The 25,682-nt window shown below is 34.0% G+C and overlaps 7 protein-coding genes across 7 annotated transcripts; 2 read left to right on the top strand and 5 right to left on the bottom strand.

Moving 5' to 3' along the window:
• The first annotated feature begins 2,143 nt into the window (after nt 1-2,143).
• On the top strand, nt 2,144-4,052 carry LOC104712502 (GDSL esterase/lipase At4g01130-like). Its single transcript, XM_010429421.3, has 5 exons — nt 2,144-2,485; nt 2,747-2,965; nt 3,045-3,202; nt 3,285-3,555; nt 3,670-4,052. The coding sequence occupies exons 1-5, from the start codon at nt 2,236-2,238 to the stop codon at nt 3,924-3,926; spliced, it is 1,155 nt and encodes a 384-aa protein (XP_010427723.1). The 5' UTR covers nt 2,144-2,235; the 3' UTR covers nt 3,927-4,052.
• A 3,655-nt stretch (nt 4,053-7,707) lies between these two features.
• LOC104712492 (uncharacterized) lies at nt 7,708-8,420 on the bottom strand (the record flags this gene model as incomplete). The annotated part of the gene is made up of 1 exon (XM_010429411.3): nt 7,708-8,420. A coding segment is annotated over one exon (555 nt), but the record flags the coding sequence as incomplete, so codon positions are not given.
• A 1,740-nt stretch (nt 8,421-10,160) lies between these two features.
• Nucleotides 10,161-11,632, top strand: LOC104712484 (protein CURVATURE THYLAKOID 1A, chloroplastic). Its single transcript, XM_010429397.3, has 5 exons — nt 10,161-10,577; nt 10,869-10,966; nt 11,055-11,162; nt 11,259-11,330; nt 11,431-11,632. Exons 1-5 carry the CDS (start codon nt 10,421-10,423, stop codon nt 11,494-11,496), a joined length of 501 nt encoding a protein of 166 aa, XP_010427699.1. The 5' UTR covers nt 10,161-10,420; the 3' UTR covers nt 11,497-11,632.
• Nucleotides 11,633-11,703: 71 nt separating this feature from the next.
• Nucleotides 11,704-14,045, bottom strand: LOC104746872 (BTB/POZ domain-containing protein At4g01160-like). Its single transcript, XM_087493841.1, has 5 exons — nt 13,696-14,045; nt 13,471-13,590; nt 13,268-13,392; nt 13,100-13,163; nt 11,704-13,005 (listed from the first exon to the last, which is right to left on the bottom strand). Exons 1-5 carry the CDS (start codon nt 13,871-13,873, stop codon nt 11,846-11,848), a joined length of 1,647 nt encoding a protein of 548 aa, XP_087349967.1. The 5' UTR covers nt 13,874-14,045; the 3' UTR covers nt 11,704-11,845.
• Nucleotides 14,046-16,309: 2,264 nt separating this feature from the next.
• LOC104746861 (putative phosphatidylinositol 4-phosphate 5-kinase 11) lies at nt 16,310-18,388 on the bottom strand. The gene is made up of 9 exons (XM_019229511.2): nt 18,240-18,388; nt 17,958-18,120; nt 17,762-17,872; nt 17,493-17,680; nt 17,297-17,388; nt 17,175-17,222; nt 16,981-17,076; nt 16,766-16,892; nt 16,310-16,682 (listed from the first exon to the last, which is right to left on the bottom strand). The coding sequence occupies exons 1-9, from the start codon at nt 18,386-18,388 to the stop codon at nt 16,409-16,411; spliced, it is 1,248 nt and encodes a 415-aa protein (XP_019085056.1). The 3' UTR covers nt 16,310-16,408.
• Nucleotides 18,389-18,782: 394 nt separating this feature from the next.
• Nucleotides 18,783-19,982, bottom strand: LOC104712476 (BON1-associated protein 2-like). The gene has a single exon (XM_010429385.2). The coding sequence runs from the start codon at nt 19,815-19,817 to the stop codon at nt 19,047-19,049; it is 771 nt and encodes a 256-aa protein (XP_010427687.2). The 5' UTR covers nt 19,818-19,982; the 3' UTR covers nt 18,783-19,046.
• Nucleotides 19,983-20,119: 137 nt separating this feature from the next.
• Nucleotides 20,120-25,682, bottom strand: LOC104712468 (uncharacterized). Its single transcript, XM_010429373.3, has 14 exons — nt 24,469-25,682; nt 24,282-24,368; nt 24,079-24,188; nt 23,743-23,793; nt 23,405-23,576; nt 23,012-23,293; nt 22,704-22,907; nt 22,109-22,594; nt 21,809-22,018; nt 21,521-21,709; nt 21,259-21,422; nt 21,016-21,165; nt 20,840-20,918; nt 20,120-20,728 (listed from the first exon to the last, which is right to left on the bottom strand). Exons 1-14 carry the CDS (start codon nt 24,928-24,930, stop codon nt 20,276-20,278), a joined length of 3,099 nt encoding a protein of 1,032 aa, XP_010427675.2. The 5' UTR covers nt 24,931-25,682; the 3' UTR covers nt 20,120-20,275.

Genomic DNA, 25,682 nt, shown 5'->3' with positions numbered 1-25,682 from the left:
CCAATTGAAAATGGTTAACAAAAAAAAATCTTATCTTATTGGGAGATTAGTTGAGAATCTATATATACATTTTTTGAAACATTTATTGAAATTTATTTACAATCATGCTATTAACATTAATTTTACAATTATTTTTTTATTTAAAATAATATCAAATTTGGAATCTAACTTAAAAAGATTTTTCCAATTCAAATTTCTAAAAGTATCAGACCAACATTATTAATATTAAATATTTTATATTTAATTAATACATTCTCTACAAAACTGTTGATAGCAACTTATTTTCATGTGTTTAAAAGCCAAGTGATTAAACTGTTATTAATAATTTTAATTTTAAAAAAAATTTGGGGTCCGAACTGATACAAATTGTTAAAAAAAAAATTTACTTCTGTACCGAAGTGTTTTTGAGTAGCTAATATATTAATATATAGACTTTTGATCCATACTAATAAGATACAATTGATATAAATAAAACTGTACAAAAAAAACACTCCACCATTTTAATCGACTTGCACAACTATAAATACAAAAATGTTAAATGATATAGAGATAAAACAACCAAAATTACAAAATCAAATTATAGTATACTCATATAATTATAAAAATAGAATATATTATGTAATACTACTAGCTCTACATTGTAAATGAAAAGGAAAAATCACAAAAAATATATTTGTTGACTAAATTAAATTTAATGAATAATAAAGATATCCTAACTTGTATATAATAAACCACTACATGTAGACAATGGAAATTATACACTATATAATGTATTGATTGTAAAACTATAGTAGGTTAAAAAATACAAAATATATTATATATATATAGTTAATATAATAAAGAAAAATTATTTTGTATTTCTAAATAAAAAATATAATCCCGCGGTGTACCGCGGGTGAATATCTAGTTGAGATTAATCTATGTCGTTTAAATCCGTAAGGAAACATATAATATTCTTTATACTTATTATTGTCATCATCAAATCTCAGGTTGAAAGATTTAATTAGACACGGGCAAAATAGCTGAATCTGAATATCTGAGGTGAGTTTATATTTGAAAATTTAAAATATCCGAAAGTGTTCAAAATCTATAAATCCAAAAATCTGAATCCGATTTAAATCCAAATCTGAACGGATCAATATATTTTATATACCCATATTATAGATATATAGTATCAATATATTATTAGTATTTACATTTGTAATAATATAAATATCCAAAATATTTAGATTTTTAATTTTTTTAGATATTTTTGAGTATTTCAACTATTTTTAGTAAATTTAGGTAAAAATAATCTAAATTTTTAGATAGTTTGGATATTTTTGTATAATTTAGGCAAATTTGGATTTTATGAATTTGAGTTTTAAAAAATTTGGATAATCCAAATCCGAATCCGAAATATCCAAACCTAAAGTCAATAAATACCGAGACGATTGTTATAATTTTAAATCAAAAATCCAAAAATCTGAAGTACCCAATCTGAATTCGAATGGCTATCCGAACACCGTGGCCTAAGATTTAATCCGAATTTAAGAATAACTTTTAAATAAAAAGAATGAATATAAATCTGATAAAAGTTTAATTATTTTATAAAATGATTTATTGGTCTTTTTTCCCTGATTGAATTTCAAGACAAATCCGACAAGGTGACGTGTTCTTGAGGACAAATACTAGCGGGAGCCACTTGATGCGTACAGGTTAGACTCGATCCAAGACATAATTAGTTTTACGTCGGTACCCTCCTTTATTGGGTTATTATTGGGCCATTATTGGGTTATTGTTCGGATACCCAAATTAAGAAGAGTAGAAAGATCGTTCCCTTTTCTAAAATAAGAAACATTTGAACTTTCACATGATGATTGATGTGTTCTTGACTAGTGTGAGACCTACACTTAATAAAGGAAGACTAAAAGAACTAGTCAGGCAGGGTCCTCGCGCCTCACGGGATGCATTTCTTTTATAAATACGCCCATATTACTACAGTGATTGTCCCTGATTTGATAAAGCCATACAAAATATGATATAGTGGGCTTTATTATCTTTTTTTTGGGCTTAAAAGGACTTCATGGTCACCAGCTTCTTCTTTTTTCCTGGTACTTTTTCTCGTATATATAGCAAACACATACACGTAGTACTTAAAAGTCACGGACCGACAGGAATCATCATATAGCACCAAATATCTCATCCTCACTCTCACATACAAACACACATTTTGTTCACACACAGAGAGACATCATGGCTTCCAATTTAAACAGAAGAATAGCTATCTCTCTTCTTGTCTTGATTATTGTGATGCTTTATGGGCATAATAACAAAGCTTATTCAAAATGTGATTTCGAAGCAATTTTCAACTTTGGAGACTCGAATTCGGACACTGGTGGGTTTTGGGCTGCTTTTCCGGCTCAATCCGGTCCATGGGGAATGACTTACTTCAAGAAACCGGCCGGTCGTGCTTCAGACGGTCGTCTCATCATTGATTTTCTAGGTAAACAACTATTAGTTAAGACCGGTTCTATGTAATATGTATACGTAGTCGTAGAGTGTGTATATTTGCATTATTGCATACTGACCCTCGACAACTTACAAAAAGAAAATTGTAAAATTTAGAATCCAAAATAAAATAGTTTAGATATCATTAGGCGTTATATTTTTTATTTCTAACAAAATCTATTTTACCTTTTTACTACTATTAGCCGGAAATGATCATTATATGAGTAAACGTAATATGTTGTTATTTTTCTTTTAGCCAAATCTCTTGGAATGCCTTTCCTTAGCCCATATTTGCAATCTATTGGATCGGATTTTCGGCACGGTGCAAACTTTGCGACGTTAGCATCCACAGTTCTCTTACCAAACACGTCTTTATTTGTCTCTGGAATAAGCCCTTTCTCACTCGCTATTCAGCTGAATCAGATGAAACAGTTCAAGGTTAAAGTCGACGAGTCACATTCTTCAGACCAACCAGGTATATATGTCTAAAAACGATTTGTGAAAAGAATGATGAATTTAATAAAGCAAATGACGTAAATTCCCTTATGTTATAGGATTGAAGATCTTACCGTCTAGGAATGTTTTTGGAAAATCGCTATACACGTTTTATATTGGTCAAAACGATTTCACATCAAATTTAGCGAGTATTGGAGTTGATAGAGTGAAACAATATCTTCCACAAGTCATAGGCCAAATTGCTGGAACGATTAAGGTACCAAACTGCTAACACCATAAGGTTTTTTGGTTTATACATTTTATATCCACTAAGCTATGCTATATGTTGTTGCTTATAGGAGATATATGGAATAGGTGGTCGGACATTTTTGGTATTGAACTTAGCCCCGGTTGGATGTTACCCGGCGATTTTAACCGGTTATACTCATACCGTTTCGGATTTAGACAAATTTGGATGTCTCATTTCTGTAAACAACGCCGTCAAATACTACAACGAGTTATTGAATAAGACATTATCCGAGACCAGAGCCGAACTGAAGAACGCTACCGTAATTTACTTAGACACTCACAAGATATTGCTCGACCTCTTTCAACACCCCAAATCCTACGGTAAGTTTATGTCATAACTTTGTTTCGTTTAGTTATCCTTAAACCGATGAAATTCAATTTCTTAATACTTTACTTACTTAAACCGAATCTTTTGTTTTGTTATCATATCAAAAGGTTTGAAATATGGTATTAAAGCTTGTTGTGGATACGGTGGACGTCCGTACAATTTCGATCAGAAGTTATTTTGTGGCAACACCAAAGTGATTGGGAATTCTTCTGCGACGGCCAAAGCTTGCCGTGATCCACACAATTACGTGAGTTGGGATGGAATTCACGCGACGGAGGCCGCAAACCACCACATTTCTATGGCCATTCTCGATGGTTCGATATCATATCCTCCATTCACACTCATTAACCTATGCCCGCCTTAATAGTGACATAAGATGTATACTAGTTGTTAGTTGTTTAGATATGATGAGTTTTGTAAGCTATCCACCAACTAAGCATATTGTGACAAACTAAATTCTATAAGATAATAATATATGAATTTGTTTAAATATGTGTAATATGCTTTACAGATCGATTGTTCTCCTAATCATTTGATTCTCCTTAGTTTATTGCATTGATAAATTAGTTAACTAATGACATTTCTTTTTGTCATCTTTTTCGTGCGTACTGAATTATATAAATCTTTTTAAAGTGTAAGTGACGACTGATCCTCTATCTTGTTGTGCCGTATATTATTAATTATAAGGACATTACTGAATCATATACCACATATTATTTATTGATAAGTACTGATCAAGTATATTACAGTTCATTTTTTTGTTTGACTAATCCATGCGTCAATTACTATTCAAATACGAGTTCCATCATTGTTAGATAAGATAACCCTTTGAAATTAATAATTTGATACTACGTACGTAATGACAGGCTAATTAACAGAAATAATTGGCTTGATCCAATACCTATAATCTATCTACATCCGTTTAAAATCTGTGGACTGTAGGAACGAAGTATATTAGTGATATACACTGATATTACCAAACCATAGTAATATATATTTACTAGAAGTTGCTCCGTGCTACGCACGGATTTGTCTTCGTATTTTTCAGTAACTTTAGTTTTTAGAATATAATTATCATTTGTTTCATTGGTAATTTCATTTTTTACGTTAGATTTTCATTTTTTTTAATTGGGATTCTTTTTCTATTGATTAAAATGGTTTATTTTTATGGGAAGAGTCATGTATCTTAAGTAACTAAAACTACATCCTCATGTATAATGAATATCATTAATCATGTTTACTTTATCTAATAACAACATGTTTACAAGCTTAGACTGATTCTCTTCTGTAATTAGGACGTGTTGTTTTGCGGTGTAATCACTTTACAATACATTCATGGCAAAATTTGTGATTACAAAATAGATGGTTTATGTAATGTATTTATAAACATTAAAATGATATTAAACATTAAATTGGTCGATCAATATTTATCCAACTTCGAGAAAATTTAAATAAAATAATTTTAAATAATATTTTAAGGTTTATTCATGTGTCTTTACTCTCTAATTCACCAAGAATTCAAACTTCAATAGTATTTTTTATTTAGATTTAATTAAAATCCAAAAAAAATTGAGATTCCATAAAGAATATTTTCCTATATTTTCTGTATTTTAACAATATGTAAAATGCTATAATATTTATTTTTATTCACTGATGTAACTGTAACCATAAGTAGTAGTCTATTAAAAATGACCATTGTAAAGATATGGAATTGAAGTGATAATTATCCCTTTTGGAAGTACAATACTTGTTATACTATAATTATCCCTAATATCACAAGCACATTTTTTGTCCTGTCAACAAAAGACGAAAAATGATATGAATCCTTCATAGCCTATTTAGTGGCTTTAAACAAATTTTTAAAAAAATAAAGATCACCTTTTGGTGATTTTATTCACTTCGACATTATTAAAGGAAATCCTCATCATTTTTGTCTTGTTGTTAAGTGAAGACATAAGCGAAAGTTGAAATTAAAGTCCCATATCACAAGTTAACTGAAGTCAATTACAAATCACCTGGTAAATAAAAGGTTTTTCTTCAATGTCTTTCTTTCCACATGTATTAGAGATCTGATCATCTATTTTAAGCTTTGAGTCTCCCTATCCGTAGTAGTAATCTTTAAAAATATCCTAGTTAGAATAACAGCCTAAATAAAAGAATTTATAATTAAATTTTAAACTCAAAAAATTTGTTTTCTAAAGCAATTATACACCTCTGTCCGGGATACATCTTAATTAGGCTAAGTTGCATTGTTTATTTTTGATAGATGTCATCGTGAAACTCTGGTAAAATCTCTGTGAAATTGTAGAACGGAAAGAATTCTTCCCTGTCAAGAAAAAATGTTACGGATTCCTTTGACTTTATAAATATGTCGTAGTGTACATGCACGTAGGCTTCATTGTGTCTTCATGTCGTAATGAACCTTTACGAACTCGTTGAGCTAAAACAGACAAATGTCATTACACCTTACTCAATATGTTGTGAGGAAAAAGCTTAAGAGGAGAAAATCAAAGTAACTAAATTTTTTAATTGATTGTTTGGTCATTCCGTAAAGGTTTTCTCCACCCCCTAACCACAAGTCCAGACTACTACTTTACATGCTTGCATAAACTTCAATTCCTTGTCCGAGATCTTGAATCCTCCGTTTTCATTTTAAAAAGAATTGTGCAATGAACAGTTTCATTTACTTGATCTAAAGAAAAAAAGTTTCAGAGACATGAGACTTTCCTAGAATCATGAAATTAATTTGGGTACGAAATAGAATACAATCACATCAAAAACATATTAAGGAACCAGCCAGTCAGCAACTAACTATAGTACGTAGGACAATTTGCCGGTTTTAAATTAATGGGACTCTACAGAATTTTAGATGAAGAAAATAAGAGATTAGAATATATATTTATGACTAAACAATTTATAAATGTATAAATGTAAATTAATTTATTGGGATTTAAAGGTGATAATGGGACGTTACTAAATATTGTTTCAATACACCAATCTCTTAGCCTTACACGGTTTATTGATCGACGATAAAGAAGTCAATATTAACCATGTTCTAATTTTGTAATTGTGAAGAATACATATGGCCCATTAGTAACATTAATCCAGTCGTAGGTCCATATATATTGGGTTTTTTAACACACTAAAACATTAACCAATTTATGGAAAGCAGAAGGTTGAAAACAAAACATTTACTAAAGAGGGAACATGTGTCAAAAAAACAAAGTGCCACATGTCAGCTCGAAAGGAAAAGTTAAGTGAAACCTTGTCATATTATGTAAGATTTATGAATTGATAAAATAATTTTGAGAACATATAAATATCTTACAATCTAACATAATCTAGAATTCTTTATTGCTCATGAATTATTTATAAGATTGAAACCCATAAATCAATTTTTTATATAATTTAAAAACTGTTCTTGCCCCTGAATCATACATAAGATTGAAACTCATACTCCCTCCGTTTCAAAATATAGGATGTTTTAAGCAAAGCACGCAGATTAAGAAGTCTTTACTTTTAACAAGTTCAACCAATCAGAAACAATACTGCATAATATAAAATACTAAATTAATCTAAAAGTTGCATTGAAATTTGAAAACATCCTATATTATGAAACAACAAACTTCTCCAAAACATCTTATATTTTGAAACGGAGGGAGTATTTATCATTTCAAAATAAACTATGATTATTTTTTCCTAAGATTAAACCACAAACTGATAAATGGTGGTTTTAAATCAGTAGAGGCCTACAAATGGTTTTTAATTGAAAAAAGAGAAAAGGAAATGTTGAGAGTTTTTTTTGTTGTTTTTTCTTTTATGGGCCAATAGTTACTTAAGTCTAAAGTACAAATAAATTTAGTTAATTAAATCTAAACAATAAAAAAAGACACGTGTTAGATAGATAAGATGCCAAATGTCATCTCCTTAGCAAAAGCTGAAAAAACCTTCTCATATTATATAAGATTTGATTGAGTTCATGTTTTGTACTCCCATCCCCTGTACTACGTATTTAAAGTGTAAATGTTTTGAATGTTTCATTCACAAATCTACCAACCAAATAGTAAGTTATTATACTGAGTAGTTTTTAACATTTATAAATTGCCCCCTCCAAACTTAGAACTAGCTAATAGGTAGCAATGGAGTGCAAAAACGACGAACGTACAGTTTTACTCATGCATAAGAAAGACAAAAAAACGGTAAGAATTGTTCAAAAATAAACAAACTTGAAACTTTGAATGTTGTAACTCACTTACTGTACACATAAGCCAGAAACTACAAAAGTAAAAAGTAAAAAAAAAAATCAAGGTATATTAGAAGAAGAAGGAAGATCTTCATGATATTCCAAACATGGCTGAGTTCTCACCATCGTCGCCGACGGCATTCTACTCCGACCAATCCAAACATTTCCGATCGTCTCACTCTTCTCCGACTCTCTCTCCATCTTTCTTAACCTCTTTTTCTTAACCAATTTCACCACAAAAACGATCACCACAACAGCGATAACCGAAACTCCAATCCCGGTTAAAACAAACCACCACCAATTCCTCCTAACCACCTCCGGTTCGTGTTTCGGTTTAGGTTTCCGGTTTAGAACCACGAGTGCGTAGTGCCCATGAGAATCATTAGCGGCACATTCGTAGTCCCGTATCGTATCGCTGAAACTCGAAAACGAACCATTGTCACCGAAGGCAATGCATTTGATTCCTCTACGTTCATGAGAAGCGTAAGGATCGAATTTGATCACGATGCGATCGTCTCTCTTGATCGAAAGATTCAGTTTCTTGAGATCATTCATGTTGGTCGTTTGTTTCTGTTTACTTCCGGTTAGCTGATAATTACTCGTTTGTTTCTCCGGTTATTGGATTCACCGGAGGAATCAAATCTCCAATGCTGTTGTTGTTGTTGGCGCAGTGAACCATGGAATGTAAATTAGATATGACGCAGAAGACGAAGACGGTGATAATGAGACCAAGATTTGTATTGATCGTTGTAGATCCCATTGCCAAGAAAAAAAAAATCAAGAACGACGACGACGATGAAGAAGAACCAAATGAGTTTTGGTGATCTTCATCTAGATATGAAAATTATATAACTAAAATGAGCTTTTTGGTTAAAGATTGTGATCCAGGTAGATTAGAAACAAAGTGGAAGAAGAAGCATGATTGAGATTGGAAACATGATTGAGATTGAGATTGAGGTTGAGGTTGTGATGAGGGAATATAATTAAGCACATATGCAACAACACACTTAAAAAGGGAGTATAATAAAATGTAACAGCTGCATGAATATGGATTTGATGAATGTGTGTGTATGGTTCTGATTAAAAAAATATATTAGAGAAATTAAAAGAGAGACTTTTAGATATTCAAAACTTTAAAGAAAAAAGGGGAGAGAAAGTTGGGTTTGAGCTGTATTAATGGTGGATGTTTTTTTTTTTCGTTTTTATTTTATTTTTATTTTTTTCTGTATTTGAAAGAAAGTTTTGTTTTAAAATTAAGAAAAGGTGACAAAATAACTTTGACGTTGGAGTTTTTTTTTTTTCTTTAACCAAATTTTTTTGATAGAGAGAGATGATAAAGAAGATGTCGGCTATGATTTGTAATATGCGGATGACGTAATGATCATGCAATTTCTTTGGTTTTTTTACGATTCACGTATAATATTTGACTATTGAGTTTTTGTTCAACATGTTCTATAACTTTAAAGAGAAAATTAATAACATTCACATTGCTTTTTTTTCCTCAATTAAAATGTATTTTTATTCAATTTTCTTACCTATAAATATTTTTTTTGGACCATGTAAAATTATCACTTTTAAAGATGTCCATAAAACCGTTTATTATTTTTTTTTCTTTAAATACAGTAGCGTCATTGCGAATAATTAAGTGGTAAAACATTTATAATTATTGACATAAATCACTATATTATATTGACAGTAATAATATTGACATAAATGGTAAAACACTAATAATATTGACATAAATCACTATATTACATTGCATGCTTATTTCAAAAACAAAAACTCATATCCCACATTTTATTTAAAGACAAAAAAATAGATATATAGCGAACTATTTGTCTTTTTTCTTTTCTCATGCCAACACTTGCTAGATGCATGAACACGTATATCTTCATGAGTAAATTAATCACACGAAAACTACCAAATACAATTAAATAAATTTCAACTATTTGGTTAAATAACAGGAGAAATGGAGTAATGGTTTAGTAGTTGAAAGCGCCAGCGAAGTATAAGGGTGGAAGAGCTGTACGCATCATCACTCCATTTTTAAGTGCGTGGGTTTGTTAATTTATTTCTTTTGCCACAACTCTTTTACTAATCAAAAACAAGTTTGAGTTTCTTCATTTATGGTCAACTAGTTTATTTGTGTTTATATTTAAATAATTTTTTTAAGTTCCTTGTTCGAATTCCTTTTTTTAGTTAATCTCGTATCATCCTCGTAAACTATCTTATACTACTAGTTTAGAGTGACACAAAAATCAAAAGGTTTTGCATAATTTTCCATTTTTCCTCACTTAGAAAAAGACAACAAAAACGATTGGTTTTAAAAAGAGGCCTACATAGTAAGATGGGCCTAAAACAGGCCTCATAAACCCCACAGAGACTCTCGCATTCTATAAACACCACTGAGTTGGATTTCTAAAGATAAGAGCACCAACCAATAAGAACGCGAGAAGCTTCCACGTGTCGCTCCACAGAATCTTGTTTAGTAAAAAAAGCGCAGCACCAAAAAAACTCAACAGAGAAGAAGACTGAGAGAGAGAGAGAAGTAGGCAGAAGAAGAAGAAGAAGAAGAAGAAGAAGAAGAAATTGAAGTTCTCTCGAGGCGTGCTTCGATGGCGATATCAGTAGCAGCAGCAGCTTCGTCCTCTGTGGCAGTGATTGCTCCACGTGTCCCCGCCGTCTCCACCCGATGCTCCGCCGTCCCTTACCTTCCTCCTCCTCGCTCCTTTGGCCGATCCTCTTTCACCGTTCCGTTGAAGCTTGCTTCAGGTGATATATTTATACTTTACAATCTCTCTTTCTAGGGTTCAATCCCGTGAAATCGTATTCAATTGCCTGAAATTAGAATCTTCCGGCCCGGAATTGAATTTTTAGCGATGCTGCGCGGTTCGGTATAGTGATTATATATACAGGTAGATTGAACCGGTTTAGTAGATCCGGTTTGGATGGTTTAAGCTACAACTACCAAGCAAGTGGGCTTTAAAAACCGAAATTGAGGGTTTTATTGTTTAAAATTCACGAATCTAAACCAAAACATTTGGTTCTCCGGTTCAATTGCAGGGAATGGTTTGCAAAAGGTTGAATTGATGAAGATGAGAGCTTCTTCAGACGAGACCTCCATCGACACCAACGAACTCATCACTGACTTGAAGGAAAAGGTGAGCCATATTTATCCAAGATCAAACATATTTGGTATGGCTTTGTGTTGTGTTATGTTTTGATTGGTGTTATGTGTTTTGGGTGCAGTGGGATGGTCTTGAGAACAAGTCGACTGTGCTTCTTTATGGAGGAGGAGCCATTGTTGCTGTTTGGTTATCTTCCATTGTTGTTGGTGCCATCAACTCTGTTCCTCTGGTAACTACAATCTTTATATATATAAACCCCTAGAGAAAGTGTAATCAGTTTGAGTTTAAGTTTAAGTGTTTAACTGATGTTTCTTTGTGTTTGTAGCTTCCCAAAGTTATGGAACTTGTCGGTCTCGGGTACACTGGATGGTTTGTCTACAGATACCTTCTCTTCAAGGTAACTAGATTATGTACTCTCTTTCTATTTCTTCTTCGGATTCTTATAATCTTTAAAGCTGCAGTGATCTATCTGACATGAAATGATCATCTTGTTACAGTCAAGCAGAAAGGAATTGGCTGAGGATATTGATTCCTTGAAGAAGAAGATCGCAGGAAGCGAATAGATTCATTTTTAAAAATAAACAAGCTTTGTTTTTGTGAAGGTTTTCTTTCATGTAACATCGTGTTATTATACAATTGTCTCTGTTTCAACATTGTTGTGTATCCGCAGCAGTATCTGAAACTATTATCTTGGATCCACCGCATTAGTTTTTAAGAGGGGGACATACTTCAAAATGGCCTTAAATTCTAAGACAAAGATGCTCAAAACATGCATGTGAAATTGTTGATATCATTGTTGCTTCAGATACACGCAGCCTAAAACTGTACTTATGGATTTTTATTGCCATTAAACCAATAGAAAAGGGATACACTAATTGAAAAGATTGAGATAATGTATATATATGGTTGGTTCTAAAGGCGGATGGAGAGGTCAGCTCGGAGATGAAGAACATCATTGATGAAGTAGGGGGAATTCTCAGCTACGAAGTCATCCCATGGTATTAAAAGCAAGTTTCTGAATCCAGCAGATTTACCTCTGGTGAAGCTATAGTTTCCTTTGATTTTTTTCTCAAATTCCAAAGTTGGCTTTGACCTCACTGAGAATTCCAAGTCCACGCTCAGACTCGCCGACCCTGTTTCTCGCATCCAAAGAAACAGTCCAAAACAGTAGAACGCACCTGGTTGGTCCATGTTGCGGTGAGCTGAGAGAACGAATTCTTGTCCTCCTAAGGAAAACGTTTGAGATGTTATCCAGCTTGATGGACGGATGCTTTCACATTCTTTGCGTTTTAAGTCCAAGTAAACGATGCATTGGTGCCGAGGAACCTCGAATTCCACAATTTTGATGGGTCTGTATATGTAGGCTCGTTCAGCAAACCAGGATGCGGGTTGTGCATGGGCAAGAAGGCGTCGCTTGTCCAACGATTCTGCTTTGAACAAGAGGGCTTCAAGGACTAGCTTTGATGCGACACAAGGTGTGAAGTCGTTTGAGGTCAAGATTTGCTTGAGTTTGCCACATGTCATGTGAGGGAAACGGATGTAGCGAGCGAGATGAGATCCTAGTATTTCTTTGCGTTCTTCTGGAACTGAGTAATGCGCTTTCGCCCATCTCAAGACAAATTCGTATAAAAGGTCTTCAGATAAAACCTCTAGACCGTCACACGCTAGTATTGCCTCGATACCTACCAACGGCAAAGCCATCAACTCCTCCACTGGAATCCCACTTACACCCTTAAAACGTGACGATGGTTCATGTATGCTTTGAGAGTCTTCTAATAACAGAGAGGCGTGCTTTAATAGATTCTTGTAGCGAGAGGCGATGAACTGCCTTGCAGCATTTGTTAAAGGCTTTACTGAATCAGCCATTAGCAAACTCGAAGGAAGATCAAGAAGACGCAATGCAGAGTCTAATGTCATAGGCATTTTGAGAAGCAACTGGCTGCAATACTTCATGCACGAAGCAACCTCAAACTTGTCGGCCACGATTATAACATCGAGCAAAGCATGTGGTGCCGTGACTGATACGGAATTGCTATACATGAAATTCAAGAGCTCCATCACAGCAGTTTCTTCTGCAATTTGTCATTAAATCGATCTCCAAGTTATTTTCAAATATATTACCACACCAAATAGATTTTTACAAGTTTTGAATTACAATATACCAACCCGAAGCATCTATTTTCAAGGTCATCTGTTTTTGCTTTGACTCAAGCATTCCATTAGAGAATAGCTGAACCGAAAAAAAAAAACGTGAATTATAATAACTGATATATAATATAATTTCATTAGCATTGTATAAAAAAAATATTGAGTAGACTAATAAAATAATAATACCTTGTAGAAAAATGGGCTTTTGGCTGCCAATATGGCAGAACTTACATGTAATCCTCTAACGCTTACAACCGAAGGATTATTAGTAACTCCACAATTATTATTATACTCATTCTCATCTTCACCACCTGCAAATTGCAAACAGTACCATTGAGTCATCCGATTTTTCTATAAGAACTAAGTAAGAACATGCAAGAAGGATGTACCTGATTGTGGTTCTTGGTCAGCCATTACCAACGCTTCTTCATGTTTGTTGTTGTTGTTATTCTCATAATTCGTTTCACACGAGTTCTTGTTCAAATCAGACTCCTCGTGAGTTGTAGCAACTGAAAAAGTCAAGATATCGTACTTTAAACCAAAACAAAGACAACCAAAAATTTGACAAAATCCTAAAATATACTACTATATATATAACCAAAGTTAAAAATAACCATGGGTGTCTTCTCTTTTGCGTTTGCGATTCGTAACCAAGTCGACGACACTACTAGAAGAGCTAACCTCACCGCTGCCACGAGTGATCTCGATCCTAAGAAGACGGTCGGAAAAATTAACGTTGTTGAAAGCAAACCCAAAATCCCCATCGGAGGAGACCGAGAGATCCGAACTCATCTTTAATAAATAACGTAGAGCTAGAGCAGATGTGCAAGAGACTTTTTATAGATTTATCAAAGAGTCTTTTAATGATTCGAACTTAACAAAAAGTAAAAACAGAGCTAATCGCTTAGAACTGAACAATTCGACGTCGCGCGCGTCCACCGTAATCTCGCGTTCGCATTTAGCCAAGTAAACAATACATGTATGATGTATATGTAAGGTTTACAATTATCATTATACATCAAAATAGTTAATAGAAAATAAAACACCATTATGAGTTAACTTTTGTCTTTAATCTAGATTAGTATATGAATTTATGGGTTTTAGGGGTTTTGACTTTTTTTGTAATAATCAATACAAGGACTTTAATGTTAGTTTATTATTTGATTAATGAAACTGAGAGCTTTTTCTTTATTTTAAAAAACTTTCATTTTGTATTTTAGGTATTAGTCTATAATCCATTGATTTGAAGTAATTAACTTATCTGGATATGGGAGGAGTTAACATCAAAAGAAATATTTAGATGATTTCCAAATTTTTATTACTTACTTCTGATTTTTTTTGTCAAATACTCACATCTAATTTATTAATTAACATTATCATATGAACTTCTTATTTGTAGGGGTTTTAGACTTTGTAATTAACTAGATTTTAACCCGCAGTACACCGCGTGCATATAATTTTATTATTATTTATATTTTATATTGTATTTGTTTATTAAATATTGGATGTTTTGTAAATAGAGAAATAACTAATTTTTCCGGCTATTTGTACGGTAAAATATTTATACTAATTTTGTTAACCTGCAATATACTTCATGACCATTTGTTTGTTATATTTAGTTTGTTTTGTTTAGTGTTTGAGATTCTATTTTGATTTTTAATTATTGTAACAAAAAAATAAGGGTTTTCAAATACATAATAAGTTATTAATACGCTTGATTAAATCACATTGTTCATAATTATTTAATTATTTTACACAATCTTAGTTAAATCAAATTGATTTTATATGTCAAATATTCTAATATTAATAGTGTTAAAAATAATTAAATGAGGATTTAACCCGGGTTTAGCACAAATTTAATAATATTTTATTAATTCAGACATGTCTTCTTTACAACTCATCTACTATATAACCATATCATATTGTATTTAAAACTTTTTTAATTTTACATATTCATAATATTTTAAAATTTTGTTAAGTTAACATATGTTAATTATAATATTTAAATAAATGTAAATCAAAGTTCTTCTTACGTTAAGAATCAAAGCTCACAGATATTGGAAAAAAAAATGGGAATCAAAGTGTTGTTCTCTTTGTTTGTAAATGATTCAGAGATAGAATGTCTGGTTAAATATATCATTCTGTTTTCATATTGATTTTGCTGTAATTTTTTTCCAGTTAGAATGGAATGTAAAAATTTTAGGAAACAAAATTTGAAGTAATACTATTTTTTGGAAGTTTTTGATGGGTTAATGTTGTAAATAAAATTTTAAATAAGCAGAAGTAAAAAAGGCATAATACAAAATATACTTCAAAATATTAATATAGATAGAAAATCTTTTATGTTTGGCGTATTCTAAACTTTATGATTTGATTAATGAAGTTGAAAGATTTTTTTCTTTTTTCTTTTTTTAATCTTTTTTAGCGATTTTGAAGTTATTAATTATCTTAGATATTAGGTAAAAAAATAGGTTAGTACTATTAATATATATATTTTTTGTTTTACTTCTAATTTTAAGATTTATATTTTATAAATTTAAGGATGTTTCTGCAAGCAAAAAAAACTCTAAGTCAGCATTTTCACAAATTTACGTCTTCAATCCAAAAATACAAATTAATCCCACAAAATCAAATGTAATACACAATATAACTTATCGCCATTATCACCGTCAAATTTTAAATTTTGATAAATAATATATCGAATTGAAATTCTCGTAAATCTAGCTTTAGAAATTAAAAAATATAATGTATATGATTGATCTTGACTATATGATTATATTTTGTATGAAGATTATATTTTGTATTATCTTGACTTTGTATGATTGATCTTATTTAAAAAAAAAATAGATAGTTAAATTGCGAAAAATGGCAAATTAGAAGATATTTTTGCAGAAAATATTAAATTTAATTAATCGGGTTATATGTATTATCAACTATCTCAATTAATAATGTAATGGACGACATAATAGTATAACATTTTTGTGTTCAATACGAGTCTACGAGAATAGTGATTTAAATATGTTTATGGTAGAGTTTTGAAGCATTGTATTTTTTTTTTTTTGGGTCATCCATTGAATCTTTTTTTTTTATATAAAACATTATTCCATTTAATTTTAGTATTTGTTTAAGAAACAATTCAGTAACCTAATTAATCGGAAAAATTGTTGATCGATCATAATTGTTGATCGATCAACAATGAAAATGAGACAAGAGAGGATATTTTTGGACAACAAACACCAACTTAGGTTCGTAAGAAGTGGCTCTAAACACTCTAACGGTTCCACTTGGAAATCATACCGTAATTACACAACAACAAACAAATCAATATTAGAGAGAACGATCGTCGCCGTGAGGTAAGAAAATGTTGGAGACGAAGTCTTGGAATCTAGAAGAGTAAATCTTAGGATGAACGGTCGAGATTGAGTTTGAGTTATGTTGGATGGATTTGTAACAATGTTCTATGCGTTTTTTCATACCATAGTCTTGAAACGTGTCTACGATCCCTATATACAAAAGGACGTCGTACCATTCTTCTTCTCCCGTCTCTCTCGTCACTCGCCGTGCCCTCGCCGGAATTTTCATCCCAAAATTGATACTTGAGCTGCAACAAGAAATGTTAGTTTCTTTTCTGACTAATTTATTGTGAAATTTCTAATAAAATGTTACATGATGGTACATCTTTACCTATTGTGGAAGAGGTCATTGAGTGTTGCTGCTAATATGCTTTTGCTGTTGATCTGATTTGTCTTTGAGCTTGTGCTATTGCTTGCTACTGATTGTATAGACTTTGGCTTTTCGCTTTCGACTGAATCTATTAAGATTATAAGAATTATAAGTTTTGTTCTCATATAATGTAAGTACTTTGATCAGACACAATCATATAAAATAGGTTTTGTTACCTCTATCGGGGGAGAATGGATTCATTGTTACAAAAGATCTATCAGGAGAATTCAAAGCCGTCTTGATCGACTTTGTGCTATCGCTTTTGAACGAGCCTGGAAATGTAACCGATAGACATAAAATTTAGAATGTTGTAGTCTTGCTATAATATCACATAAATCAGAGATGGAAGAATGTTGGTAAAGATTTTTACATGGAGGTGTGAAGCTACCATAAACCGGGTTTAATCCATGAAGTGAACCTGTTAAAGAGTGTTGTACTATGATCAGAAAAGTTACTACTAAGAACAGAGGAAAAAAACAGAGGAAACCTTACCTGGACAAGACTCTTGAGCTTGTAAACCAACCAGTAAGCTATAATCCATTATACCTTCTTCTTCCAAAAGCTCGCAATCTAGCTTTGTTTGCCTGTAGTCACATAATAAACCCTTTCCGTTTAGCCATTTGAATCATAAAAATTGTTGAAAAGATCAATCAAGATGGTGTAGAGAGAAAGAAAGAGGGATATATACTTGATGATGCGTTGTCTGGCCAATGGATCAACGTAGAAACAGAAATCGAGATCGATATCCTTCAAAACAGTGGTGTTTCTCACTTCAATTTTCTTGTTAGTTCGACCTTTAGGAGAACCTTTTAGATCATAGAGCTTGTTCATGAAGACCATTGAATGTAGCATGTTTGACATCACAGCGAAATATGTCTGTATATCCAAAACTAATGATCAGTGACTCAAACTAGCACCTATATATCATGAATTCCATATATATAAAAAATAATTCACCTTAACACCTCCAACAGGTTTCAAAGCATGAACACCATAAATCCTTGTGAATAGTGAAGATCTGTACTTGTTAATATGGCTGTAGTAACCAGGAAGCATCTCTAGAGTCACCTATAGACATAAATCACAAGATTTTAGAACACACAACACAAGAATGAGTAGTACATAAATTCTTAAAAGATTTGTTTAAGTATACCTTAATTTCGGATTTTCGAAGGATCTTGATGAGAAAACGGTTATCATTGGAAATATGAAACACCTTTCCAATTTTCTCAGAAGAAAGCTTCTGAAGAGTCTCATCAGTGCAAATTGAATGCACGTAATCATCATGTTCGATACCTTCAAGTTCTTGTACAAGTCTACAAACAAACAACAAAAACACATAGTATAAAATCAATTATTTTCACTTGTATTGTATTTATAGCATTATTAAAACAAATTTCCAGAAAACAAGAAACTATATATAGAAATATATTACCTGAAACCCAAGGGACAGTAATCCTTCCAATCAAACTCAGTTATTGTGCCAGGTGGCAATTGTGTAACGTGATTCGTAGAGTATCGAATTCGATTTTTCTCTGTGGCTCTCACCTCCATGGCTGTTATCTCCCTCGTACTCTTTGCCATAATTGCTAAACCCTAAAGGTGCGATCATATAGCAATGACACATGATTGAAGTTATGAACTTTAAAAGACCCTAACAATAAACACATTTTACGTACGGATGAGAGATTTACCTGTTTCCAAGAGCTGCAAGCAATATATCTGATAAGGAGGAGAAGACACACAAACAGAGCAGATTGAAGAAGACAAGAGAGATGAGTGAATTGTATAAAAAAGATGATTTTGTTATTTCTGGTAGGACTAATCGATGGTTTTAACTAATCTTGGCCGTTAAACTAACAATTACGTCGTAAACGACTTCCCGCTTTTTGTTTCACTTTTGCATTTCTTTTTTAGTACCCAAATTTTTATTTTGTGATATGAGAACTATTATTATGATTATTATGACTACCAACAAAAAAAAAATATTGATATTGTTTAGTTAATATTCATATCAAAAAGAATTTTAAAGCGTTCACAAAAAAAAAAAAAGAGATGATTGAGCAACAAAGAACCAAACTTCAGAATTTGTTAAGAAGACTCATAACCGCCAAAACTGCACTACACGACGACGTATTATAGAGGGAGATCTCAAACCGTCGATAGAGATGAACGTGGCGAAGATCTATGGTTTAGAAAACCAAAAGAACATCTGAACCGTTAGTAATCGGATAAAGAGATCTCAGCCGTCCATCATTTCTCTTCTTCGCGGTGGTAACACACCCGACGATTTCATCAAGAAACAGCACATGAATCCTCCGCCGTCCGATGAAGCTCTCACGTGATTCTTTCCCGCCAAATTTCGAACTGCGTTCCAGTCTCTGAGAGGAGACGGCATCGGAGAAGAAGACGCCGTAGAGCCCGTACCGTCGTCGGAGAAATTTACAGATCCGCAAACCGAATTCTCTCTCGAACTCCCAGCGTCATCGGCGAAACCGTTCTCCGACGAGCTAACGCTAACCGCAGATCTAGACTTTTTCATTTTACGACTCATCCGGCGGATCTCTTGAACGGACTTGAAGAAATCGGCGGGGAGCTCAGAAGCGTCCATCACCATAGCCGCGATGTTAAGAACGCCGTGGAATTTTCCAGAAGGACGACGGATCTGAAGCGCGACGAGAGACGGAACTTTCACGGCGGCGGTTGGGAGGAAGTTACTTACGAGGAAACGTACGGTTCCGATCAGATGATCCCGGAGGTAACCAACCGCGTAGATCTCGATTGAAACGCCTGATGTTTCGCTTGATAGGAACTCCGGCGAGACCTGGAAAACGAATTTGTCGTTCCAAATCGGATTCTCAGCGCCGATCCGATCGATCCGAGTACGGAGCTTGTTTGAAGATTCAACCCAGACTGATGCGTAGGTCTGCAATCGCCGCAGCTTTCCCGTCGGTTCTTTGAGACGTTGCGCAGAGATGAGATTGATCTCAAGAACGTGCGTCTCCTCCACCATCTTCTCTCTTTTTTTGTTGTTGTTGTTGTTGTTTACAGTGAAGCTTGAGAGAGAGAGAGAGAGAGATAAAACAGAGGTTTGAGACTTGAAAGAATAGGCTTCTTTGCAAAACTCAGATTTGTAAGATAACTCTTTATTAATTCAATTCAAGGATGATCCTCTTTAGAAGAATTAGAGGTCTTACTTATAGAGCAGCTAAATCAAACTGAAAAGGAAAACCTAAAAGAAATAGAAATTTGAGAGAAAAGGAAAATCAACAAAAAAAATGGAAAACTAACAAAAACAAAAAGGAAAACAGAGAATTCTAGAAGCTTGTGTGATACGTAAAGATGTGCTACATCAGAGAGACTTGAGACCTTTTTATACAGTAATCTTTCCAAAAAGAACAATGAATGAAACAAATCTTATGACCTAACATAACAAAAAAGAAAAAAAGCACAAATTATAATTTGTTTTTTTTATGCGTCTACGGTTAACAAAGTGGAGTTTCCGGTAACAGTTTCGTTCTCCGGAGGCGGTTTTACATATTTTCCGATCACTTTCTGGCGACCATTTCGACTTCTCATTCTAGTCAGCTTATCTCGACTTTTCTTCTTCTTCTCCTCTTTCTCTAAATTCTTCTTTTGCTTCTCTTTCTCTAATGTACCCCGCCACATGATCTCACCAGTCCATGGCCATAGCCAGTGACCCACACGACGGTCTGAGTCCGCTTCTTCTGCAAGATCTTCGTCCATTGCTTTCAGAGTTGTGTAGTCGAACCACTTCACCCACATTTTCCCTAGCCGATTCTTCTGTTTGTGTTGCTCCTGCATCAAACCAGTCTTTGGATCTATGTAGACAATGCGTCTTGCGCTGTGGTACGCCCATACGTTCACCAGAAGCTCTAGTACCCGCGAATAGCAATGCTTGTCCTGTGAGATGTTGAACACATTACTTAAATGCAAACCCAAGTGGATTGATCTGAGAAGTATATATAAACCACATATGATGAACTTTGGCAGAAGAAGAATTAAGTTTCTTACTTTGGTTAAACTCAGATAGCAACGGTTTGTTCGATGATGCTCTTCATATATCTGTGCATCCAGTGAATCCACAAACATTCTACAAACAAGAGAGAATACACTCTCTAAGTAAGTACTCATTTTTTTCCAAAGAGTCTACGATTGAGACAGTCACTGGGAAATGGTAAAACAGGTACCTTGAGAACATGACAAACTCTAAGAAGGATCTCGTTGGCAATGCCCAGCTCTGCATCACAGACCATGTATCTCCATCCTCGGGCATTGGTGGCAGTGAGTCCAAGTTCTTGATCGTGTACATTTTCTTCAAAGTTTCGTTGTAAGCAAACCTAGATCCAAGACAATAAAAGGTGCACAGAGTCATAAGGCAGTGTCTCAAACATTGTCATAAAACTATGATTTAAAAATCTGTAGTGTTTTACCTGCAGTTCCCAGCATTTATGGCATCACAGAACGACCAAAAGGGTTTCTGCAGAGGATTTCTCGGATCCTTGTCCATGCGAACCCAAAAATATAAGGCATCTCCGTGTTTCCGTGTTTGTATAGCATTAAGTAATGCATCCTCAGCAATCTTGGATAAAGATTCCTGTTTTAAGGTCCCAAATTACATCACACGTACTGGACATAGCATTCTATTATAGAAAGGATGAAGGATTTCTAAGCTAAAACAGAAGAGATGTGTACCTTCCTGGCAGTCGCTCTCCAGGATTGAAACCCAATCCACGAATTCTTGTGTAAACGATCAATCTTGTTTGAAATTGCAAAAAATGCTCCAAAGTCACCAAGAGCATCGCGATAGTATGGATTGTTGAAAAGCGGAAGACGTGATGCTGCATCGACATCATCCATCCTAGGTCTCCGTCCTTTAACTGACTACAATATGATGCATTCAAATCAGTTGAGAACAATTTCCCTCTTTCAGACCACCTTATGGTTGCGGTGGAAAACAATATCTCACACATGAAAACTCACCAAGCCAACCCCACGATAGAGGGGATATTGATGTAGAAACGACCAGGTTCCTTCACCAAAATATGGTTCATATATGCATAAAGGTTGACCGGTTCTTAGCAGCTCCCCTTCATCCCTTTCATGTAGTTCATTCTTACTTCGGTCTGCCCTTTTGGCGCTTTTATATACTTCCTCCCATGTCCCACGATACTGTAAGACTCTGCTTTTCAGCTGCATAACAATACAACACAAAACAAATCAAAATGGCAAGTAGGAAATGTGATGAGAACGTCATTTCAAGAACCCTCATCTAAAGTTTACCTCCTCATCTTCTCGCCTTTTTTTAGTATTCATCATTTGAAGATATCTCTCTTCTTCCCAAATTTCATACACGAACGAATCATCATTAACAACTCCAAATTTCATAGCTTCTCCTGGGGTATGGTTCCAATGCCCCTCAACCTTTGCTAAGAAGTCATAACTTCTTGCTGTTCTATCATTCGGCGATGTATCCAGAAAAGCTTCAAATGGATGCCAATTCCACTCTTCTCTCAGTTTTGGAGGAGCCTTTTGTACATCCTTAGGAGAAGCAACTTCTGAAGAAAACTTGAGAACATTCTCTAGTAGGGCCACATAACCTTCTATTGTTTCCCGAGCCATCATATTTTTCACAGTTGTTTTCCCCATGGAGGCAATCTTCTGAGCCAGTGGGGATATTTTCCCTTCTGATATCACTTCAAGCACAATCTGTGACAGAACATTAAGATCTTGCTTGGGGAAAAGATACCCAGTAACCCTGTCATCAACCTAATTCATATTTGCCAATATAGTCAGTAAGCAGCAAATGGACAGAGAACATGCCAGATGCCACAATACATGTCCATGAAGAACATGAGTAAAGGAAGAAAGAGCATACGTGTTTTTTAATGTTGAAGAGGTCAGGCGCAACTATAGCTTTTCCCAAGGACATAGCCTTCATCAAAATTTCTGGAAAAGACTGCTCCTCAAGAAACGATCCGTATATAACAAGATCAGAACTTTCAAGTATCTTATCAACATTCCCCGCAATACTTACATGCTTCACAGTATCTCTTGGATATGTCAAGTTCTGGGAAATTGTCTAAGAAGTGTAAAACAAAGCAAGGAACAAGGTCAGTAATTTTGTAATCTCTTTCTTTAAAGCTACAAACCATTAAACTAATAGCAAAGCGGACCTTGATATACCTCAATAGCTACGCTGTAGTTGGAAGCTGACTCTCCACCTAAAACTATGATCTTGAGATGGGGATTATAACTTTCATCATAATAGCCTGAAAATAACGGCCGTAGAGCTTGCAGAAGCAGGGCATGTTCCAGCCATTGACCCTTGTACAAGAACTGACTTCCCACAATGGAAATGACCACATCATCTTTTTGTGGAAAATCTAGATTATTTGGTTCCCATACGTCTTCTGGTGATCCGGGAATGACATAAAAGTTGCCAGCATCAAACTCAGAGTAGAGAATCTGCATGAAGTGAATGTAAAACGAGATAAATATCCAAAAACTACTCTAGAAAACCTATTTCAAAGCAGCATCAGAAACATGTATTTGTGGAAGTCTAATCATAAACATTACCGGAAGGAGATAATTATGGAAGACTACAACTGATGCCCGGCTGAAAATCTTTTTCCAATCCGTGAGGAGTTCAGTCTGACCTGTTGAGTTGTACTGTCTAGACCGAACAGCGAGAGTTTCTTCATTGATGACCCAAACAAGAGGCAAAGATTTGAAAGGTTCTTGCATGAAGCTGTCAAAGAATAACAATAGTTTAATCTATCAAGGACTTCGGAAAATTCACATAGGTAACATATATATGTACAATATATATAAACTCACATTTCAATGTACCATGAATAAAAACCAAAACAAGAACTATATAATATACACTCATGCCAACGAATCGAAAATCTTACCAAGTAAATGTACTCCTTGCTCGGAGAGAGTTTACAATTACGCCGTCATAACTTCAAGATAAGAACAAAGAATATTATCAATGATCAGAAATCATTGCATTGACCAAGTCAAGTCAACTAAGTTTGCACTATAATAATAGCATAAAAGAACCCATAATACAATTGATCAACCTCAGATCCACATTATCCAATTGAACATAATCACATGAATATATTATATTAACCATATCCCAAATACTAATTCCAAGCTCTGAATTAATCAAGACATGGTTCACTAGTTTTCCTACAGTTTTGAAGCAAATGCATATATAGCACAAGAAATGATATGGTACATACGACAGCCAGTCGATAACACAACTCGATGCATGGTTAGTCTCGAGTATTGTGACTGGAACTCCCATCGTCTGCCAAATACCAATCACTGGACCGTCTATAACCGAGTAAACCTACCAAGACAGAGGTTTTGTGGCATTAGACTTCATACTACGGGTAAACAAAAGAACAACATGGAAACCTATAAAGAAGCAACAAATCTATACCTCAATTGCATAGCCAATCTCTAGCAGTGCCCTGGAGAGAGACACCATTAACACCTGTTCTGGATCAGCTAACAAATCGCCAAAAACCTAGAAAACCACAATGCAGTGATTAGATCTCAAGAAGACAAAAAAAAAACCACAATGCATAAAAGAAGAATTCATTTTCTAAAATCTTAAAACAACTGACCAGAGCTAGCTTGGGCTTTCTGAATCCAAAACGCTGCAGAGTGGTATTGAGAGAAGAAGAAGACAAAGTGAAATTAAAAGCATTAGCTTCTTCTCTCTGGAACTTCATGAGAAGCTTGGTTGGCTCAATTCTAACATCATCACCGAAATCAAAAACACCTTTCTCTCTAAAAACAACCAAATCAGGTGGCAAGTTGTCTTTACTAATCCGAATCCATGGCTTATCAGATTTATCAATCACGAGACCAGGTAAAAACATCTGGAAGAGCACAACGAAGAAGAAGAAGACACAAATTGTGCAAACCCATTGAAGGTAATCAAGTCTCTTCAATAGAAAGAATCTGGAGAGTCTCGATCTGTTTCTCTGCAAGAACTGATGCTGCTGCTGTTGCTGCTGTCTTCCGCTTCTCCCGGAATCAACTCTCTTCACCGGAATCATCATCCCAGATTCCAGAGAACCCATTTTGTTTTGATTATACTAAAACCTCCTTACATGCAACTCCGGTGAGATTACGGAATCTCAAAACAAGAACAAAACGTAACTTACAACAAGGCTACGAATCTCAAATCCCCTCACCTAAGTTCCAATCTATAATCCAATCCAGTTAAAATTAGATTCGACGAATCTCAAAAACGCATCCGACAGAAAATTCCAGAAATCTGAATGGGGAAAAAATCTAAAAAAGCGACTCAATAGAGATAAAGCAACTCGAAGTGCGTGTGGTGTTGGTGATGATTCAGTAGTAAAGCATCAGCAGAGTAAGTACACAGATGCGTAGATTCTTGTGAGCTCAGTAAAAGCAAAAAGGAGAGAGACTAAGAGAGAGAAGCTCTCTATCTTACGGCGTCAATGGCAGAATCAAACAAAAAAAAAGGAGACTCTCTTCTCTTCTCTTCTCTTTTCTTCTCAATAGAGAGAAGTGAATTATACATAGAAATCGGATATGAGCTTGGAAGCAGCTGCGGATTCGAAGGGAGTTAAGAATCTTTGCTTCTCTGTCTTTCTAATTTCCTCCCTTCACTCTTTTTTTTATTTTCTTCTTTCATTTTTTTCTTTCTTTAGCACAACACTAGATGATATTATTATTTATTAATAATATAATCTTTTTTTTTGGTACGACTGAAAAAAAATCCCAAAAGTATATTATCCTTTTTTTCTAAGTATGGGATTGTAAAATTTATAACTATAAGATAAACAATTTTTACAAATATTCT

This window comes from Camelina sativa, chromosome 2 (genome assembly GCF_030686135.1).
Source record: "Camelina sativa cultivar CO46 ecotype springtype chromosome 2, ASM3068613v1".
Classification (NCBI taxonomy): domain Eukaryota; kingdom Viridiplantae; phylum Streptophyta; class Magnoliopsida; order Brassicales; family Brassicaceae; genus Camelina; species Camelina sativa.
The sequence above is the reverse complement of the archived record's forward strand: the minus strand, read 5'-3'. Positions and strand labels throughout refer to the sequence as shown.

Coding starts and splice junctions, on each gene's coding strand:
- LOC104712502 (XM_010429421.3), top strand. CDS start 2,236: ATGGCTTCCAATTTAAACAGAAGAATAGCTATCTCTCTTCTTGTCTTG. Junction 3,203..3,284: donor AAATTGCTGGAACGATTAAG/GTACCAAACTGC, acceptor TGTTGCTTATAG/GAGATATATGGAATAGGTGG. Junction 3,556..3,669: donor TCAACACCCCAAATCCTACG/GTAAGTTTATGT, acceptor TCATATCAAAAG/GTTTGAAATATGGTATTAAA.
- LOC104712484 (XM_010429397.3), top strand. CDS start 10,421: ATGGCGATATCAGTAGCAGCAGCAGCTTCGTCCTCTGTGGCAGTGATT. Junction 10,578..10,868: donor TCCGTTGAAGCTTGCTTCAG/GTGATATATTTA, acceptor GTTCAATTGCAG/GGAATGGTTTGCAAAAGGTT. Junction 10,967..11,054: donor TCACTGACTTGAAGGAAAAG/GTGAGCCATATT, acceptor TTTTGGGTGCAG/TGGGATGGTCTTGAGAACAA.
- LOC104746872 (XM_087493841.1), bottom strand. CDS start 13,873: ATGAGTTCGGATCTCTCGGTCTCCTCCGATGGGGATTTTGGGTTTGCT. Junction 13,393..13,470: donor TGACCAAGAACCACAATCAG/GTACATCCTTCT, acceptor TGCAATTTGCAG/GTGGTGAAGATGAGAATGAG. Junction 13,164..13,267: donor AAAGCCCATTTTTCTACAAG/GTATTATTATTT, acceptor TTTTCGGTTCAG/CTATTCTCTAATGGAATGCT.
- LOC104746861 (XM_019229511.2), bottom strand. CDS start 18,388: ATGGCAAAGAGTACGAGGGAGATAACAGCCATGGAGGTGAGAGCCACA. Junction 17,389..17,492: donor GCCAGACAACGCATCATCAA/GTATATATCCCT, acceptor ATGTGACTACAG/GCAAACAAAGCTAGATTGCG. Junction 16,893..16,980: donor TCCATTCTCCCCCGATAGAG/GTAACAAAACCT, acceptor TAATCTTAATAG/ATTCAGTCGAAAGCGAAAAG.
- LOC104712476 (XM_010429385.2), bottom strand. CDS start 19,817: ATGGTGGAGGAGACGCACGTTCTTGAGATCAATCTCATCTCTGCGCAA.
- LOC104712468 (XM_010429373.3), bottom strand. CDS start 24,930: ATGGGTTCTCTGGAATCTGGGATGATGATTCCGGTGAAGAGAGTTGAT. Junction 23,577..23,742: donor GCAAGGAGTACATTTACTTG/GTAAGATTTTCG, acceptor ATTCTTTGACAG/CTTCATGCAAGAACCTTTCA. Junction 21,166..21,258: donor ATAAATGCTGGGAACTGCAG/GTAAAACACTAC, acceptor TCTTGGATCTAG/GTTTGCTTACAACGAAACTT.